This window comes from Chinchilla lanigera, unplaced genomic scaffold (genome assembly GCF_000276665.1).
Source record: "Chinchilla lanigera isolate Chin_1 unplaced genomic scaffold, ChiLan1.0 scaffold00091, whole genome shotgun sequence".
Classification (NCBI taxonomy): Eukaryota; Metazoa; Chordata; class Mammalia; order Rodentia; family Chinchillidae; genus Chinchilla; species Chinchilla lanigera.
Genome location: NW_004955492.1, coordinates 796231 through 817278, shown reverse-complemented (window position 1 = coordinate 817278; position 21048 = coordinate 796231). Strand labels below are relative to the sequence as shown.

At 33.6% G+C, this 21048-nt stretch overlaps 1 protein-coding gene across 9 annotated transcripts in view; it reads left to right on the top strand.

The window, feature by feature from the left end:
* Zmynd11 (zinc finger, MYND-type containing 11) overlaps positions 1-21048 on the top strand; it is a 103551-nt gene that overhangs the window by 61773 nt on the left and 20730 nt on the right. For 4 of the 9 annotated variants that reach the window (XM_013504719.1, XM_005404915.2, XM_005404916.2 and 1 more), the window contains exons 4-5: positions 7337-7381; positions 9944-10105. The exons of 2 other annotated variants lie outside the window; for them this stretch is intronic. In XM_013504719.1, coding sequence (XP_013360173.1) covers positions 7337-7381; positions 9944-10105 — 207 coding nt within the window. Of the gene's footprint in view, positions 1-6630; positions 6882-7336; positions 7382-9943; positions 10106-21048 lie in introns of those variants that run through there. 3 more of the 9 variants (XM_013504720.1, XM_005404918.2, XM_013504721.1) reach the window with 2 other exon arrangements.

Here is a 21048-nt window from a genome sequence, read left to right as displayed (position 1 = left end):
GCTAGGTCTTGCTAAGTTGCCCAGCCTCAAAATAATATCTCGATCTTGTGATTCTCTTACCTCAGCCTCCTGAATAGCTGGGATTATAGAAATAATCTTACTGCACCTGGCATTTGATTCCTCTTTGTAATTGAGAATGTTTTAATTTTCTCTTTATTTTCAGAATATAACTTTATATTATATATATGTATAAAACTTTACACATGATGTATCTCTTAATATAAAGACCAGTTTCGTGTATAATATTTCTGTCTTTTTACTTTGTTTCATTTGATATTTTAAAAAATTGATTAGAAATGTCTTTTTATAGAGGAATATCCATTTAAGATGACAAGTTTTATAAAGAAGAGATGATAGGAAAGTAGAAGGTAGACTTCTAGAGATGGGAAAAGGGATCAGGAGAGGAAGGAAGAAAGAAGGACAGGATTAAAGGAGTTGATAATTATAGGTATATAATCTATCAGTTCCCCAAAATGAACAGCACTTCCTGTATTATAAACATGCACTTTAAAAAAAAGGATTTGTTTCCAGTATTTTTTTGAAGAAAAGGATTTAATAATTGGGTATTTTGAGTGTTATATTACGAACTCTAAAATTATAAAAGTGACATAACATATTAAAAATTGTTTCATTGTGGAAAATTTTTCTAAAACCTTTGAGTTTATTTCCTTTTCTGGCTTTACAGCAAATGGGGTAATAGACATACTAACTGGTCAGGTGTGAGAGAAATAAGGTAAGCAATACAGTTTCAGTGGGGAGCTAATTCCCAGAAGCAGCTATGATAAATTATAAACTTAGAAAAATTGTTCAGATGTAACAGTCTTTGTCAATTTAATTTGTGCTTTAAATTCCCAGGAAAGAAAATTCATATTTTCCCCAAACAGAAAAACAGAAAAAAAAAGACATCTTAATTTGCAGTGGTGTCATTTTTTTACATTGGAAGTATTCTTGAAAAGGAAAATGAAAATGTTTATTTTTAGAACAATTTTTCTGTTGAGATTCCTTGCAGAAAATAAAGCATTGTTGCTAGTCAGGAACCTTTGGGTGAGCCAGGTAAGGTGGTCCGTGCCTGTAATCCCAGTGCTTAGGAGGCTATGGCAGGAAGATCTCAAGTTCCAGGCCACCCTGGGCTACACATAGTGAGTTTGGGCTACACTGTCTCAAAAAAACAAAACAAACAAACAACAAAAGAAAACTGACAGCTTTAGTATACACTCAATGTAATACAGAATTTATCCCAAACTTCTGGGAAACTTAAAAAGTTAGTATAGAAGACTATACTATATAGGTAATTTCTAGATTTACATGGTAATTAACTAGTAATAAGTGTAATTTAATCAACAGGATTTAAGTTTGTAGATCATGTGTATATTTTTTCAGAGAAGTGAATTTATTTCTCTTTACTGTTTTAGATTTATGCTTTTTCTGTGTACTGCCTTCTTCCTCAAATTGAATTTTCCTTGTTCAGTTTAATTCACTAAGCAGTTAATTAGCTTATTATTATATGTTCACTATGATATTAGGTTCTATACTTTTTTATTTTTATGTGTTCTTATTGCATGTATTTATAGAATCATCTTTTCTTTTTTTCTTTTTTCTAGATGAAATCTTATATGTATATCACACAACCAGTATACAGGTTTAATTTTGCTCTTGTTCACAAACATTTTTGCACTAAGTATGTATGTGTAATGTAAGCACAACTGAATATCAAAACTATGCCTAGATTATAAAATATCTAATTTTTTAAAATTCAGTGATAAATGTGCTATATAGAAAGAGATAAGGTTTTATATGTTAAAGAGAGTTTTAAATTCTATCTCATACATTTATTATGGTCTTGGAAATTTCTAAACCTTATTAATTGTCTCTAGCTATAACATGGGCATGTTAATCTCTTATTTCATTTGATTAAGCATTAAATGAAATTATCTATATAAAGCATATAAATATAGATAGATGTAACGTTTGGACCAGTGAAAAAATATACGTAATTGTTATCTGTTGCAGAACAAAGTAACTATAGTTACTAATAATGCATTATATCTTTCAAAATGGCTAAAAGATTTTAAATGTTCTTACCACAAAGAAATGACTTAGTATTTGAAGTGATAGATATGTTAGCCTGATTAGATCATTCAATGGTGTATCAAAACATCACATTACAAAGCTTTTGTAAATGAGGATGGGAAGAGAGGTTGAAGGGAGGGGAATGGGAAAAAAAAAGAAACAAGATATATTATGTACAATTACAGATTTCCTATATGAATGTTATCATTATGTATATCTAAAATGTGTCAATAAAATTTTTTAAATGCAAAAAACTCCACTATTCTCTATAAATATAGATGCTTATTACCAATGAAAAGTAAAATAAAACTTTAAATGCTTAAAACAAGGAAGTACCTACAGCAAAAGCACCCAAGTTTCCTAACCATCCAGGCAAATACTCTTATTAAGGTCTTTTTACTTTACTGTATCCTTAAACATAAATTTTAAAAAGATATTTCTTTAGAACACTAAATCTTTTCCATATATCGTAATGAGATGTGTATGTGTGTACCACCTGCCTACCCAGCAGCTGCCTGTGCACTTCAATCCTCATTCCCTAATAAAACTAGGACATGTGACTGTCACCTTGGCACAGCACACTAGCCAGCTTGGTGTAGTGTATTGAATGTGTGGCCCATGCATGAAGGCTGGACCCACATTGTGAACTGTGTAATTTAAGAAGCACCATTCCCATCATAGATATTATATATTTGTGTGTTTATTTAACAGTTTGCTAGCATTGCCAGCAATGGCAATTATTTTAATAAAATGAGCATAGAACAAGAGTATATTAGGGAGCGGTCACCATTTCTAATTTGCACAAAGACATTCTGTGGGCTACAGACTGTTTTGACATGCCAGCATTTGGCTCTGGTACCTGCTGTTGCAGTTTACCACTGTGTGCACAGTATGCACCTCCAAAAACTTGTTTACAACTTAAAAATGCATTATTATTCATCTTGTTGACTTTCTGACTGAGAGAAAAAAAGTCAAGTCAACATACACAGCCTCGGGAAAGTAAGATATACGGTGTTTTAGTTGTTTTCAAAACAATTCAAAGTTAAAGATACTCTTTACTCAGACAGTTCTGTCATTTTAAAAATGTAGTAACACTCCTCTTCTGTTACCTATAAAAATAGTAGTAGTAGAATCGGAGATGGGGAAAAAAGTTTATTTGTCTTGATAAGTCACATAAGTCATATTCCTGTGATGCTTTGTATCAGGAGAGACTGGCTTCTATTTGCTTGCAAAGACAAAAGTATAGTTTTCTCTCTGCTACATGATTATAGTTAGTGGAACTTAAGAGTAGAAGAATTTATTGGTGTTACATTTTTATTCCACCTCTGCTGCCTTTCTTCTAGTGTTCAATTTTAAAAATTTGAAACAATTGAAAAATAAGCACATTTTGAACATTATTTTGATTATTTCTAGCAATCATTTAAAATAAAAGCTTAACTATGAGAGGATATAATATGTACATATTATATGTTGTCTATAATATAGCCTATGTGTTAATCCTGTACATTATAAATCAAAGGCAGAGGCTCCCATAGTGCTGAAATTCCTTCTGCCTAGATGGGAATGATTTTTAGACATTTTGTGAAGCTGATCTCAACACCATTTACAGCCCCCATGCAAGTGATAATTCATTTGCAAAAACCGGGGTAACACTAGGAAGGGATATAAGCATATTCATGGTGACTTTGATTTGAAATGGTAGAATGAAAAAATAATTATTAAAAATGAGGCTATCCCAATTTTAACTGGTTTGTTTAACTGTTAGTCAATAAACAAAAGTACCAGCCAGATTTTTAAAGGCAAACTTACTGAACTTGAGAAATACCCTTGTAAAATTTTTATGGTAACCTCAAACTTCCCTACTGGTATATCATTAACACTCACTCACAGTTCCAAGTAATTCATTTAAAGGTGATTTTCATAGCTTTTGAAATTATTTTGTTAAAAGGCCAGTAAATCAGGGCATACAAGTAACTTTGTGATGTCTGATCATTCAACATTTTGTTATATCAAGACTTTTTTCTTTTGATTTTTTTAAAAGAAATGCTACATGTGCTTAGAAGTTTATAGATGGCTTCATTGCTGCTTGCTCTAAAGAAATATACATGGGTGGCTACATTTAATCCATATTTCTTCACAGTGTTTTACCCCCTATATGTTTAAAACTTAAGTATATTTCTTAGGTGAATCTTACAATTGGCTGGAGTGAAGTTTGTAATTGATTAACTATCTTTGTAATAAGTATTAGTTAATCTTTATATGAGTTAGTCTTTTAAAACAAGGTGTTCACTGAAGATTGGAAGGGCCTACCGAAGTATTTAATGTAATGTGCTAATGCAGGTAACCTTGAGTTATGGATCATTTGCAGAAAAACAAATCAAATATGCATTTTGAAACTGAAGCAGTTAATATTATTTATCTGGTGACTTCCAGCTTTATTCATAGTCCTTTGTGCAAAGCTATACTATTATTTGACAAGGGATTTTCATCCGACAAATAATTTTGTCACCAGTGTTGAGAATGACTTAAATTTTTTTTAAAGGATGTTGCTTATAAAGCAACTTCTGTCTTTACATGCCTGCCAGATTTGTACTCAGGACATCAGTGTAGGGAGCACAACTTACATTTTTGGCTAGCCTCCTACCAGTTTGTTTTGCTACTTATGCATCAAGAGTAACTGCAGACATTAATTTAGGTCCTAGTTCTATGTCTCGTTTTTGCCAGGCGTGGTGGCGTACGCGTGTAATCTCAGCGTTCGGGAGCCTGAGGCAGGAGGATCCGGTGCAAGTTCGAGACCAGCCTGGGCTACAAAGTGAGCTCACGGACGGCCTGAACTGCACAGCGAGACCCTGCCTCAAAAAGACAAAAAAAATGAAAGACATAGCCTTGCTTCAATTTGAGTATTTTCTTTTCACAAGTATGTGAAAATTTTGTACTGCCTAAGCAGGATCTCATACTGCTCGTAGTCCTGAGAGATACATTTTTAAATGAAAAGGTGGCATTTGATATTTTTTGTTTTTCCTAATTTTTAAGGTTTTATATATTTTAAAGGGATAATTAATGAGAATATATATTTTGTGGTTTCTCAAAGAGACTAACAGATTATACTGTGTGTAAATGGGCTTAAATCCTAATTTACAGAAAGACAAGATACTTTTTTTGTCTGCTATCAACTCAAAATGACCACTCTCTAAGAAACTTTTGAAATTTACCTAAGCTCACAACTTCTAGATAAGAGATAGAATTAGAATTTATGGGCATATTTTTCAGAAGTGACATCTAAGGAAGCTATGGAAAGAAGTAGCTCCCTTGCTTTGTTTTTGAGAAAAATATTAGGAGAGGCCTGCTAAATTCAAACTAAACTGTCCTAGCCCTTTTCCATAAAATATGGCCTGATAAAGTAAGAATTTTTAAAAGGCTATTTCAATTTTTGCCTTTTCTTGTCATATTTGTCATCAATTACTATGTCATGTATTTTACCTTACATGCAGAATTTGATGCCTTTGAATGCTTTTGATTTTTAAATGTGAAAATATCATCTGCTCTGTGTTAATTATATAACGAACTATACAGTTTTCACACATGTCCATTCCCAATCATAGTTATATTTACTTTCTAAGTAAAAGTATTAAGCATTAGTGAGCTCATGTTATAATTCTAATTCAGTTAGAATTCTGTGTGAGTTTAAAAGTATTAAGCATTAGTGAGCTCATGTTATAATTCTAATTCAATTAGAGTTCTGTGTGAGTTTAAACTCTAATAGAGATACACTCAGAAATCATTCTTGCTTTGGTAAAAAGTTTCCATTTTACTCAAAAGTATAACTTTGGGTCATGCTATCCTGTATAATTTTTCAGCTTGTTTTAATTGATTGATTGATTGATTGATTGGGTGTATGTATGAGTTCTTTTTTGTTGTTGCTGTTGTTTGTCCTTATGTCTGACTTCTGTTTCACTGAGTTGTAATATTTTATTTTAAAAATTATATCTAAAATTATTAGAACTATATAATCATAAAATTATTACCTCTAAATGATTAACTGAATTGGCTAACAAAATTAAACTAAATTTAGAAATGTATAGAATTAATTTTACATTGTATCTGCACTAAAGTATGATCCCATATACCTATACTTGGCAGTGTAATGTTTATCTGCTCATTAAATAGAAGTAGGAAATTATTTTAAAAGTTAAAATTGCTTGTAAATTACTGAAGAGGCTGGATGATAATATGAAATTTCTTATTCCAGCAGTTCTTCATGCACCTCCCTTGTTACATAGCTGAACAACTTTCTGCACTTTAGTTTTATCTCTTAAGGTGAAGTTAATAATATTCTTTTTCTATGTAGCTTAACAGAAGTGAGAAAATCAGATAGGATAACTAATTTAAAGTGCTTGGAAAAGAAATGTGCACACATGTATAATTATTAGCATGTCATTCATTTTGTGGCTTGGTCAGATCCTGTTTTGTGCACTAAATAAATAATAACACTAGTTAATATTTCCTGAGTGCTGTGTTGTGCCAGGCACTCTTCTAAAAGTATGAACTCACTTGATTCTTACAAAAACCCTATAAACTAGGTACTATCATTCTGTTCATTTTACAGATAGAAAATGACACACAGAGAAGCTAAGCATTCTGCCCAAGATTACACAGCCGTGAGTGCCGGAGCCAGGATTTGAACCAGTCTGGCTCCAGAGTCTTAATCAAATGCTATGTGGATGACAGAGACTTAGATGAATAGGCTGCTGCTAGATGGTGGACTTTTCCTACTAGGTTCTGAGGACAGCCTGTATAAATTTCATACCATGGTGAGGTATTGAGTTCACCATACTCACATTCATCACGCTGATTTAAAAAAAAATGTAGTGTGCATCACTCTTAGATCAGTAAGACATACATTCATGGTATTGTACAAATGTGTGGTGGCACTGAATTTATTTGTTAGTAAAATACTTTCAACCATCATGATAGGTTTCATGAAACATAAATTCCCAAAGAGAGATGTACTCTATGTCCATTTGTAGCTTTTGTGTTAGTGTAAAAAGTTTCCTCTACAACTAGTAATGACTATTAAGTTTGCATGCTATCTTTTCATTAATGATGAGCACATTGATAGATTATCAGTTAATATTATCTGGAAAATAGTATAAAGTATAAAGCAATAGTTTAACCATGTATAAAATCACTTTAGCCCTGTGTATTACCTGGTATTGAGCAAAATTGTAGTAGAGAGACCAAGATTATTTTGTTTTTATTTTGAAAGGCCTACAGTATGCAGCCTTTCTCCAGGACAGCAACCCCAAACAAGGTGAACTAATTTTGCACTGTTATTTTACTTTAATTCTGCTTTTTTTTTGTAATACATTTCTATTTTACTTTAGGTTAGCTTAGTTAACTCTTGCTAGACTTGTTTGTTAAAGCCATACTATCTTTACATTGCTTCTAGTTTTGAATATGCTAGTAGGTTTGCCTTTTTAAAGCTTTCTTATTCTGAAGCAGTATCTCACATATACTCTTAACCAGGCTGTATCTAAAGTAGCTGATGACATCTGGTGGAATCCAATGAAAATGCAAGCTTAGTTTATTGGCATATATAATTGAACATAGTCAAAAGCACCATAGAAATGATTTCTGTTTATTAAAAGACAAATTGTAGGCAACTTGGCTTATAACAAACACACCTATATCATTTATACCTCAGAAAAATTTTCTTGGATTCAGAATCTAATAAATCTTGAATTTGACTTTGCATGTTTTATATATTCTGAACAGCTACTCTCATGATTAAAAGAATGAAGAGCACTGCTGTCCCCAGCCCATACTTTCTTTTGTATCAGAGAATAGAGTTAACATATAATCAAGTGTTTCTGTACTTTATTTCATTTGAATAATACTTTTATGAAAAATTAAGTCTAGAATGAAGTGTTCTCCCAAAGACAGATTCATGTTCATCTTCATTTCCTAGTTGGATGGGGGAAGGGTAGGAATAAAAGGAGATAGGAGGTAATGTGAAAAGGCCAGAGCTATGCTCTTTCTTCTTTTGTTAATCTAACATTTACCATCTAGACCATCACTTGAAGATGGAGTAACATAAAGAAGTTCAAATGATGAAACCAGTTTCTATTATAAGCCAGCAACATCCTTTAACATGTTTCTAAAAAGACATAAGGAAAATACTCTGAAATTCTTTTGTTTCATATTTGGAAAGAGTTCTGTTAATTGAAAATAGAACAAGGTGTCTTATCTCCACTGAAGCTTAATTTATGTTGGAAGATTTTTGATGCAACAATTAGAATACATAAAATGCAGCATACAAATTAGATGTATGAAATAGATTACACCAATAACTGTTGTTTTAATACAGCTAAGCACCACATCTGTTATGTCGATGTGGGTTAGCCTTTGTGGAGTAGATTGTTTTCTATCATGCACAGAACTTTATGTAAAATTAATATTTTATTATTGTAGTCTAGCTGAAATTATTTCACAAAGTGAAATGTACATATGCATATGTCCATATGCAGCAAATAACTAAAAAAAGCTTATATTTTTTGTTGTTGTTTTGGTCAGTGAAGACCTATTTGTTAAGCAAACCAAAAAGTTTACATTTTCAGATTTTACTAGCATACCCTAGTAATGACTCTGTAACATTAGTGACTCTCTGCCTTTTTTGAAAGAGTGGATAGTGACACTCAAATATGGTCAGGCAATATACTTGAACTTAGTTTCTAAGGAAATTACTGCTTATGGAGTACTATATAGAAGCTCTTTTATTGAGAGAGTATTGACATCCAAGAAAATGAGAAAAAAAAAAAAACTGTTCAACTTTGGAAACAGTGTAGATAATGATTTATCAAAAGATATGCTGAAGCCCAAATGTGGAATATCAGGGTTCCTACTGGAAGTGGCCTTGATTACACTAACTGTAAGTTTTCCCTTTGTTCATTTGGTTAAAACATCTGCAAAAGAAGGTTGAATATTAATCCTTCACTCTTAAATATATATACAGAAAGCTAAGAGTAATTATTTACCAAGAATGAATCCTAAACTAGGAGAACTTCTAACAGTCTTCCTGTTTATATTTAATTACATAAACAAAAAGATTTATACCACTATATGAAGAGTATACAAAGAGGTATCACATATAGGAACATGTTGAGGAATGCCTGTGTACCTGCAGTCATATTCATTTATTTCCAGAATACCCACATCAGGAAATAAGCCTCCTTCCCATTTTTCTTTTCTGTGGTATTCTCCTTTGGACAATATGATTAAACCTTTATTTTCACATTTTCAGTTTATTTATCCAAATTCAACAGACCCTAAGAATTTGGCAAGATATCAGAACATGGACATTCTGATTAAGGGTTATTTGCAGTAAGACATCCAGTACCATAGATGAGAAGATAAGAATAGTGAGCATCACCATGTGTTGCTATTCTGCACCCACAGTATGCCAAGTACTTACGTTTATTATATAAAATTTACAGAGCAGAACAAAGCAAAGGTTTGTTTATTTGAAACAGTCAGCTACAGGTTGGTTTGGGGTACTCAATATACTGAAAAAAATTCTTAGATTTCTATTTTAAAATGAAAATACTAGAACTGGGATTGGCTTTGGATTTATCTCATTTTGGACTGGTTTGCTATCAGATCACCTTAAGACACTTCTGAGTGTTAATACTGTTTAGGAAAGAATTTAAAACTTAAAGAGGTAAATTTCTAGATATTTTCCCTCTTGTTTTACCACAGTAAATGTCGAAAATTGTTTATAATGCCTAATTTTTGATGGACTTTAGTGTCAATTTTGTTCTTAGACATTGCAGATATTGACAAAATGTCACACGAAATTATTTTGTATTTTTTGTAGGACTGGGAAACAGAAAATCATGACTGGTATTGTTTTGAATGCCATTTGCCTGGAGAGGTGTTGATATGTGACCTGTGTTTTCGTGTGTATCATTCCAAGTGTTTGTCTGATGAGTTCAGGCTTAGAGACAGCAGTAGTCACTGGCAGTGCCCAGTTTGCAGGGTGAGTACCTATGAGCTTTCATGTGCTGGTCAGAGGGTTGAAATTAATGAATAATAGCTTCACAAAGGCATTCCAGGTGGTCTTGCCAGGTGAATGGATTAAGTACTGGAGGGTGGGGGTAATCTACTGAAATGATAATAAGTTAACACAGCACTCATAAATGACATCACAGAACGTGTATCATATTTCAGGGTGTGGATTTTAGAAAGTTTTAATTACATAAAAATATACTCTCTTCCTTTATACCTACTTCTAGATTATGTGATGACTTTAATAGGTAGCCTTTGGAATATGAAACACTATACCGTACTAAGATTTGTTCACTAATTATTTTCTAAGGAACTTCAGAGTTTATGCTACTCAACACACTAGTAAAAGGCACATTGTTGGACACATTCTTTTTCCACTTCCCATTTTATAGCCATGTGATGTTATCTTTATTTTTTGCTTACCTTTTATTTGCTGGGTGGAGGGATGGGAAAAATTCTAATTTCTAATTCTAAATTCTAATTCAAAGTGAATTACCTAGTAGGGAAAGTAGGTACTTTCCACAATTATTTCCATTCTCTTTCCCCATTGAAGAGTATACTTGCTGTGATTGTTGGTTGCAGAATGTAGTATGTCTGTGCATTTGAGTGGTGTGTGATGATGAAAAACAGCATTAAATCTGGCATCAATGGAGATGAGTACAGAGTTGATTGAAACCTCTATTGTTTTGTATTTGCTATTGTTAAGATACTTATTTGGAACCATGCAAATTGTGCAGATTACTCATGAGTTCAGTTTGTGAACATGTTTTATAATATTTCAGTAATTTACATGTTCATTTCATCTTCTGAAAGTTATTTTTGCAGTTTTTCCCTTCTACAATCAGTCAAAAGTTTCCGGCCAGCTTGGTGAACAAAATGCAAGATACATTCTAGGCTTCTCTTATGAACTGATTTTATGTTGCCTAAGTCTACTTAATCTTACCGACACTACTGTACATAATTAATAGGCAGACTGAGACAGTTGAGATAACACTAAAACATGTTTAATAGTGACATATCAGTTAGATAATTAAATGCCAGATAAATAGTAATGATAAACTAATGACAAATTTCTAAGTCTTAATATTTCATCATCAAGTTTCAAGATGTAGACTTCCTCTTTGAGGTCTAAAAAATGAATGGCTATAATAAATTTGTGTAAGCAGTGATCTAAGTAGTCACAATTTTGAGCGAAGGAGCTAATATTTGTACTTATTGATTTAGATTATATGTTTTAAAAGCAAATGTGTATCTTCTGTTTTCAGGTCATATTTTATGAGATCTTAAAAATAAGAGTACTGAGGTAAAGATGTAAGACAGTAAAAAAGAGGCGGTGGCATTGGTCAAATTGAGAATCAGAACAGATGTTGGCATTGAGAAATATAGTTCTGAGTATACTTGTATCTTTATAACCATAGCTTTTTAATATTTAAAACTTCTTATTGTCATAGTAAAGAATTTAAGTAAAAATATAAAGTTGTGAGGAGTTAAACTTTATTGCAGATTTTTAAAATTCAGAATATTCATTGAACAGCTATACCTTTAAGAAAAATATATGTAATACTTCCATCAGAATTCATCATCAGATTGTCTGATTCCATTTTCTATATGTATTTGCTCTGCTATTTTCTGATGAAATGAAACTTAGGAAAAATTCACAGTTTTGTTGGCTCACACAGAAACATGCTCACCCTATCCTATTCTTTTTCTCCTCTAGGCTTTCTTTTTTTCTTTTTTTAAGTCTAGATATTTGTATGATTTAAGAGTCTAGTTATGCTTACTGAAATGAAGCTGCATGTCTATACAGGTTGTTGAACTATTCTTTTATTTTATAGCCTGTGAGCTATTCTGCAGTAAGACTCAAAAGCCTGTTTGGAAGTTGAGCGTGAACAGTTTGACCTTGAGCTTCAAAATTTCCAAAGAAAAAGTTGTATCTGTGATAATCCATTATATTATTTTAATAGTTATATACAGGAGAAAGAAGTGCTAATATTTTCTTTCAATGGAGAAAGAGTAATAATAACCTTGAAATTCGGGGCTGGGGACTTAGCTCAGCGGCAAAAGCACCTGCCTGGCAAGTGCAAGGTCGTGAGTTCGGTTCCCAGTACCGGAGAAAAACCAAAAAAAAAAAAAAAAAAAAAACCTTGAAATTCTAACAGAATTTTAAATAAGTTTTTGGTTTGTGACTTTTTTTTAAAAAGTGCCAAAAATTCAATTAATTATTATTCAGTTTAACAATCTAACACAAGAGTGCCTGACCAGATTTAAATATTCTTCGGCTAGGAAAACTTGGACTGTGTAAGAATAAACTCAAGAAGTATGGTTCCAAGTCAGAATAACTTTCTCCTTTTATACTAATAAGGAATTTTGAGGATAAGATGCTAGAGCTAAATTTCAGTACAAGTAGAAATAGGAATTAGAATCAAATCATTATTACCTAAAATTTAAGATTAAAAAAAGTATTTTTCTAATATTTATAGATGATCAGAAAACACTTTGTGTTCATACAACTACTGGTCCCCTACAGTTTTGAAAAAGGGTCACTGGGAATGGTTCTGTCCATTAGCTGTGTTACCAGATTTAATTCAATTCAAGAAGGTTCATCTCATATACATGAATATTTCTGAAATATTTTGAGAATGAAATGTTTTGGAATGTCTTCCTTTAAAAAAATAAACTTTACAGACACAGCAGGTTATTAATGAAGGGTAGCTCTGAGTATCTGATTAGCTTTTGCTTTGAGGAAGTCTGCATGATGTTCAGTCTCACACTCTTGTTACTGAGAATTCTTAAGAGAGTTAAACATTTTTAAAATTTGATATAAAAAATTTCAAATAATGTAGAAGAAACAAAATTCCCAGAAACTGCCACATAGTAGACAAATATTCTCAAGACTTGCTGTGTTTGTGTATTACACTTGCATCAATTTGTGTTTGCATCTGTATAGCCATATCACTGGATATAGATAATTTTTTGCAGCCAACAGTGCCCCAGAAATCTTTTTCTATATTTCTTAAAATTTAATAGGGTGTGTAATAATCTATATAAGCAGTTCCGCAGGAGTGCAAATTATGTCATTTCTACCATTCTGTACTGAAAATTTTGTCAAATATGACATTCATATTACTGTCAAAATGTCTTGCTCGATTTTTAATTTCTAAGAAGAGTCTTATTATTTAGTTCTGCATGAAACTGATGTTTCTGTTTTGTCTTCTTTGAATATTATTTTCCTGACTTGACCATAAATGTTCCAGGAAAAGCAGAAAATTGCATCTTTTTTAGAAAACTGCTTTTAAAGTTTTAAAGGAAATACCTTTAAAATGTAGCTTAGTACATTGTATTTTTTAAAAAGAAAGAAAGTAGGATTCTTAAATTTAAAGAATGTGCACATTTAAATTTTTGATAAATATGACCCATTGTCCTTCAGAATATGATAGCTATTTACCTGCACAGCACCTGAAAATATTTTTTCAGTTGTTCGTTGCCAGTTTGATAAGATAAAAATAAATACCTCATCTCAAGTTTGCTTCATTTTTATGCACAGTTTCCAAGTTACAGAGTCATTTTGATGCCATGGTTATAGGGAGGCCTGTATGTGCTCACATGTGTGCATGTGTATGTGTGTTCATGAATGTGTGTACACTGCACACATGGCTGCCCACAGCCAGTAGATGAAAATTGTAATTCTGTTTGAGTAATAACTACTAAGCTTTTTTAACTACACAGGCAAGGTACGCTGTCCTAAGAAACTCCACAACCACCTGCTGAGTGGCACCACATTGCCTTTTAGTGTAGGGCCTTCCAACAGTTTTTTCTGTGGTGGAGGAAATGGTCTTTGTATTGCCCAGTTTGAGCCACTTGCCATGTGTGTTTCTTGAGCCTGAGAATGTGGCTTGTGGACTAAAGAACTGAGTTTCAACTTATCACATGTGTTTTGTGGCTATCATGATAGATAGTATCGTTATTGAACATTCACATTTCAAACATCTGTACTACCCCAGGAGAAGCATCTTTCAGTATAAAATGTTGGCCCCACGAGAAGAGCCCAGCATTTTTTTCTCCATCAGGCCATCATCATTACGCAGAAGTGTTCCCAAAAAAGTGCTCCCTGCTCTTCTCTGGGTGTACACAGCAGATTCAGTAGCAAACACTGCACAAATTAGTGGCCATACTATCTGATAGTATTGCATTTGCTGTAGATCTAATACCACATAAAAGGAAGATTAAGGGCAAAAAAACTATACCACGGAAAAGTCAAATATATATTTTTTAGACAAACCTATTGGCACTGTCCAAATAAACAATAGAGATAGAGTTTGACAGTGAGCCCCTATTTGTTCCATCTTAATATGTTCATGCTCCTTATTTAAAAGAATTTTGTTTTCATAACTGAAGGGAGTTAAACATTTATGTTTCTGCCTCCACTTGAATCTATTATAATTCTGTATGTCATCTAACAAATTCTGGGTCACTTTACATCCTTTATGACATACTTACTGTGACTTTTAAATGAAAGAATCAATTTAAACCACAAAAGGCAAAGTAACATGATAGGTAGGAACAAATTATTCCAATGTATCTTTAATAACTAGAAAAAAGATAGAAGAATGTGGGATAATTTTATTAATAATTTTGAGGGGCTGGGGATTTAGCTCAGTGGCAAAAGCGCCTGCCTGGCAAGCGCAAGGTCGTGAGTTCGGTTCCCGGTACCGGAGAAAAACCAAAAAAAAAATAAAAAATAATTTTGAAATACGTAGGATCTGTAATCTAAAAGCTCTGCTATATTTGTAGCACTTGACAGTAGTGGGTACACCACTCTTGAGTGTCTGTGGAAACTTGTGGAAGAGAGAGAGCTACCTCATGGGCTTCCACACCAGCAGGCACTACTCCCGAAACCCCTGCTTTTGTAGCTTCTTTTTAAAATATTTAGGATGATACACATTTTGCAGGGATCAGTATTTTTTAAATGGCTCATAGAAAGCATTTAAAATTAACTTTTAAATGGGATATACAGCTCTGTGTACCCACTCCTCCAAAAATGTACATCCACTGGGCAAATCAAGTAAAAGGAACTTAACCACTAGTCTACTAAGACTCACACTTAAGATTATACTGACAGCTTTATCAGTTGATGCATACTGACTTGGCAGTGTTGGCTTAGTTCAGAGTGAGTTATGTGGGAGGCATTTGTACTGTGACTTCATTGTTGAGTTAGTTAAAGATAAAATCATAAATAAAGCTCTGTCTTGAAACCAGAAGTCAAAATTTACTTCTGCTTTGGGGGTATGTAGGCAGTATATATATTTTTTTGTAATTTCAAAAAAAGAGAGCAAATGCTCATTTAATGTTCAGAACAGGATAGGACCAAATGCTAAATGAAAGTACCTTGAACATACAATTCCTTACTATATATGTCCTATGAAACAACAACTCATACTTTCTGGTCAGTTATCCTCTGTTAATATGGAGAAATTATTACTATTCTCACCCCCCAAAATAAGTACCTTTATATTTAAGACAAATAAATGTAGAATGGAGATTTGATTTTTGAGTGAAATAGAATTAGAAGTGTTGTTTTTTTAATGGTAGATAATCATAACAACAATAATGAACACTAATCAAATATTTTTAAGTTTAAAGATAGCTAGATCATGTCATTTTTATACAAACAAAAGTAAAATTAATTTTAGAAGATCATATTTGAGCCCAGTACTTTCTATAAAGCAGTGCTGCTGTTCATCACAAGCTTAGCCAGAGGAAAAAGCAATGGGAAGACTGATAAAGGCAGACAGTTTTAAAACTTGGCTCCAGGACATAAAACTGTAAAATCCTGTGTTACCTGTATCAAACTACACACTCACCCTGGTGGGAAAGAAAAAGTTCACATAGTTTGCATATTGAATCCATGAGAATTTTAATGATGTTGTGGCAAGAAAGTGGGGTGAGTATGAGATGATTTGGTGTGTTTGGTTTTTGTGATGAATCTTCTGGTGACTTATCAGAATGTAATCTTTAATTGTACCTGTAAGGAATTACAGAGATAATAGTTGGACTGGTTGTTATAGCAGTGTGTTTACACTTAATCTAGATACTGAAACCCATTTAGAATTTCCTGTGTCAGTGAACTAAGAATATGTACAGAGTACACACATTTTTCTTTTGTTGTCTCCGAAATGCACAGTGCACAGGGAAGGGTTGGGTGGGAGGGGAGTGCTAGACAGATGTCATCGGCTGCCTGTGAACCTCTGTAAGATAAGAATTTGTGCTTTGATACAAAGAAAGAGATATTTAAATGATTTTCTGAAAAAGCATGCAAATTTAACTGAGGGTTATGTTTTGCTCTTGCCATTTCAATCTTGTTCTTTCCTCAAAAACTAGTGTCATGTAAAAGGGGAAAGGAATAAATAGACTCAATTCTTTCATTCCATGAAAACGCCGTTCTTTTCCTATAACCAAATCCTATAGCAAGCTATGAAAGGGCTTGAAGTTATCCTAAGAAGGCCATCAGTATTGAACAATAAAACACACTAAATGCAAACACTTCTTTCTATAGCTAATAATATTTTAGCAATTTCTTGGTGAATCTGTGAGTGTAGTAAATTTAGAAATACTGTAGGTTTTATGGCCTGTGGAATTAGAGAGATACTTTAATAATTGTTAAGTCATCCAGACTAACTGTTTCAGAACTGCTTATGGTATCTAAACTCTTGATCTCAGTGAAAAGTAGTTGGTTACCATTAATAAAGAATTGACTTCTAGATAGTAAGTGTAGATGCAGCTACAGTAACAATCAGTGTTGCTTTTGTCCGCCCAGGTGAACAAGTCTTAAAGCATTGCATTAGTAATTATGCAGGACTAACTTATTCTCCAGCAAGTGGAATGTCAGTGGAGTCTTACCTGCCAGTACGCTCAAGAACTCATCTGATGATATTCTTAGTAATTTCAAATTCGAACTTTTATTTGTAGGAAGCCATACTTGTAATAATTTAGAGATTTTAAAATGTAAAATTCTTTTAAATCAAATTTTTTAAAATGTTGTCAGAAGCTTGAATGTGAATATTGCTGGGTTTGCAGTGGGAGATTGTGACTGCAGCTGTGTGGAGTCCAGTATTCGTTTGGTTCCACATACAGAAGTGGGTAGATCAGGTTTTCTACTATTACTTCTGGCAGTAGATGTGGTGGAACGATTCTGTCCTTGTAGCTAAGAACTGGCTTCAGTCAGTGTGTCCATAGTTGGGGTGAAAAGGACTGGACATAGGTACAGTTTTAGAAAATGACTGTCATCGATGGACTGTTGGTGTCCCCATGGTTTATACAGAGGAGGCATGACTGGGTCACTCATTACTTCCACTAGACCAGTTCTACTTTTAAAGTCTGGAAGATTGAGGTTTCTGATCAATTCTTTGTGATTTATTTAGTTAGTGAATCTAGAGAATACTTCAGAGCTTCTTGATTTTCATAGTAACATACGCTGTTTATGTGTAGGTAAAATTAATTTTTTTACTTCTATAATTACAGTTAAAGAGGAATTCTTACAACTTTTAAATTCTTAAAATAATATAGGTAATTATATGCATATCAGTTTTTTCGAATAACATCCAGAGGACACCTGTACCAGATAACCTGGTGTGCTTATTTAAAACAAAGCAAAGCCTCCCCATGGACTCACTGCAACAGTCTCTGGGGATGAGGCTCAGGACTCTGCATTTCCAGTAGGGATCACAGATCCTTATATGCTCACTTACATTGATGTGGTGGTACTGTGTTTGTTAGAATAATACATGTGCTTGATTGTCAGAAGTCAGTGATAGTTACGTAGATGTCATCTGGCAATGAAATGGCACATATATCAGAAGTAAAATTACATTGATCAAGATATGCTAACATATACTTGGGTGTGAATAGCTTTCACATTTTTGGAAGAAAGTTAATCTCTCAATCTCTCTCTCTGCCCCACTTTTCATTCTCTCAAACCCAGGGACTTGTGCAGCATGCTAGGCAGCTGCTCTACCAGTGAGCGACGCTCCAACCCAAATCCTATATCCCTGAATTCCAAGTACATGGAATAATTTTTCTACTAGCTAATGAAGCTAAATATGAATGACTACTGTCACTTCTGCCAGTATATTTATTGAACATACACTGTGAGCCAGGTACTATTTAAAACTATTACAAAAGAACACTAAATAGGCCCTTAGGGACTCTACATTCACAAAGATCAAGAGTCCAGTTCAGGGGTTGGCCTGTGCTTTTATACTGCTCATGAGCTAAGGATGGTTTTTATGTTTTTAAATTGTTGAAGAAGTATCCAAAGAGGAATAATAATCTTGTAACATGTAAAAATGACATAAAAATTCAAGTTTCAGTATCCAAAAGTTCTGACTATTTTTCATTAAGACAGTAGATTTAAGTAGTTGAAACACAGATCAACTGTAAGGTTGTAAAGCCTAAAATATTTGCCACCTGGCCCTTTCAGGGTATTAGAAATCCCTAAGAAAGTTTAAAACCCTTGTCTTTTTTAAATCACAGACTTGAGGACTTAGACAAGGTGAACTTTAACAGCATAAATATATTACTTTTAAAAAGACACCTGAGTTTATGATTGTTCACTTTTTTGCATACTCAGGCTACTGAAATGACAAAGGTTTCCACAAGTTCATTCTCTGCCAGAATAATGTTTCTGTTATTGAAAATCAGTATCTTTAGGAAGGATTGAAGATTTCAGATCAATAAAGGCATTTAGTCCTGATGTTCAGGATAAACTTTGACAAAATCAGCAGCTTGTAGTAGTATATTTCAAGGTTACCAAGTGTGGCCAGGTGGCTTGACTTATGCTTAGGCTGTTGTTTCTTCCCAAAATCATCTAATTTGATGTTGCCTAGCAGTTATCTGTAACAAGCTTACAAATCTTGCTTAAGATTTCCTATGTCTTTTCCTTGCATAATGGCAGCATTCATTATCTATAACTTATTTAAGAATATCTTACTTTAGTAGATGTCTTACATACATTTACAGCTTAGTGTTACCTATGTAATATTATCATTTAAAATGGTTGCAACACTTTTGCCATGCAATAGGTTTCATTCTTATTTACAGAATAAGATGTTGATCAAATCATTACCGCTATCAGGTGATATGAACATGTACGGATACTTAACTGGGCTTTATTATGGTGGATTCTGACCTGCATAACGAGGTCTTTAGTGAAGAATCCTAAAGCCAGCAAGTGGAGAATAGGTAAAATTGGATCTGAAGTAATCTACATGCATTATGGAGTGTTGTTTTTATGATTTTTTTAAATCTTGTTTTCAAGAGATGTGCTTAGTTATATTAAAAACAAAATAGTATTTACCTCCACAGTTACTCTTTTAGGCAGCTGTGGTGGCACATGCTTTAATCCCCATACTTGTGAAGCTGAGGCAGGAGGATCACTGTGAGTTGAAGGCCAAGTTACACTACATAGTAAGTTCAAGGTCTGCATGAACTACATAGAGAGATCCTGTCTTAAAACACCACGACCCTGCCAAAACATCAAAAAAAGAAAAGAAAGAAGCTCTTTTAATTTATTGATTGTAGTAGCTTTCTCTCAAACTGTTCTAAATACCTTGGTTTGGCTAACAGGCACTACCTCAAAGACAACTTCATAAGGTGGCTCAATGATGCTTAATCCAGAAGTTTATAGTACAGCCCTGGGCATAAAGTCAAACAGTCTGTTGCCCTTTTGGGAAATACTAAATCTCTAAATTATAACTGTAATGTTGGAAAGTATTGGAAAGAAAACCTAAAAGTTTATCAAAGGTGAAACCTTCTTACAACAAACATGTTTGTTTCTTTTCATTTTGTGGTGCTCGAGATCGAACTTGCTATGTGTGCTAGGTGAGCACTCCTGCCACCATGCTGCATGCCCATGCCACAGCAAGCATTCATTCCTACAGATTATAGGAGAGTTTATTCTTCTGTTAAGGCTCATCTTTTTTGTTTACATCAGTTCATCAAGAAAGCCTCAGCCTGTGTGTCTGGGAAAGGGATTCTGTCATGCTGTGTGGTCCAGTCCCAGAGCAGTGTGCCCAGGTCCACCGTGCACTTACCCTCTAAGATGTGCCCATGCATCAAGTTCTTAAGAGGGGCTTTGTAATGTAGAATCCCTTATTTGAAAAGATGTATTGGGCCACAGGTAAAAAATAAAAACTAAGCAAGGAACACAGAAGCTTTCAATAAAATAATCCTCTGGCTGTGAAATTCCTTTTGGCCATTCCTTCTGTATAGCCAAAATCATTGAGGTTTCTAAATATAGTAAGAGAACTAATGAATACTTAAAACATCATCACCACAGTACTTTTGACACACGTAGTAAGAGATACATTCCTCCTTGTTCTAGTATGTAGCCAGTGACCATACTAATCTGCTAAGGGAGGATGTAAGGGAGAAACGAGTTGACATCAAGATCATATTAAAAGAAAACTTTGAAGAAATACCACTTTATGCTGTCAGTACAGCAGCAAAAGTTAAAATCTCAGCTACTTCCCTAGCATGTACCTGCACATACCCTTATGATCAGACCATCTCTCGTCACATCAGGGATGTGGCTCAGATTGAGGGCTGCTTCATAGAAACACGCAAAGGACTTTCACAGCTGTGAACATGTGAACCGCATTTCTCACCCTATTTTATCAAGATCTCTGAGAGTGGCACCTAGACATTGGTGTGAATTTTCCTTTAGGGAAAAAGTTACGTTACAGTGACATGGACAGGTCCTCAGTGTAACTCAAATTCTGTCAAGCTACAGGAAGCTTGCTCTTGTCCCAAATCCCTCCTCCCAGACAACCATTGTTCTGATTGTTTTCCATCATAGGTAAGTTTTACTTGCTCTTAGGACTTTATATAAATGGACACTGGTTTTTTTTTTTTTTTTTT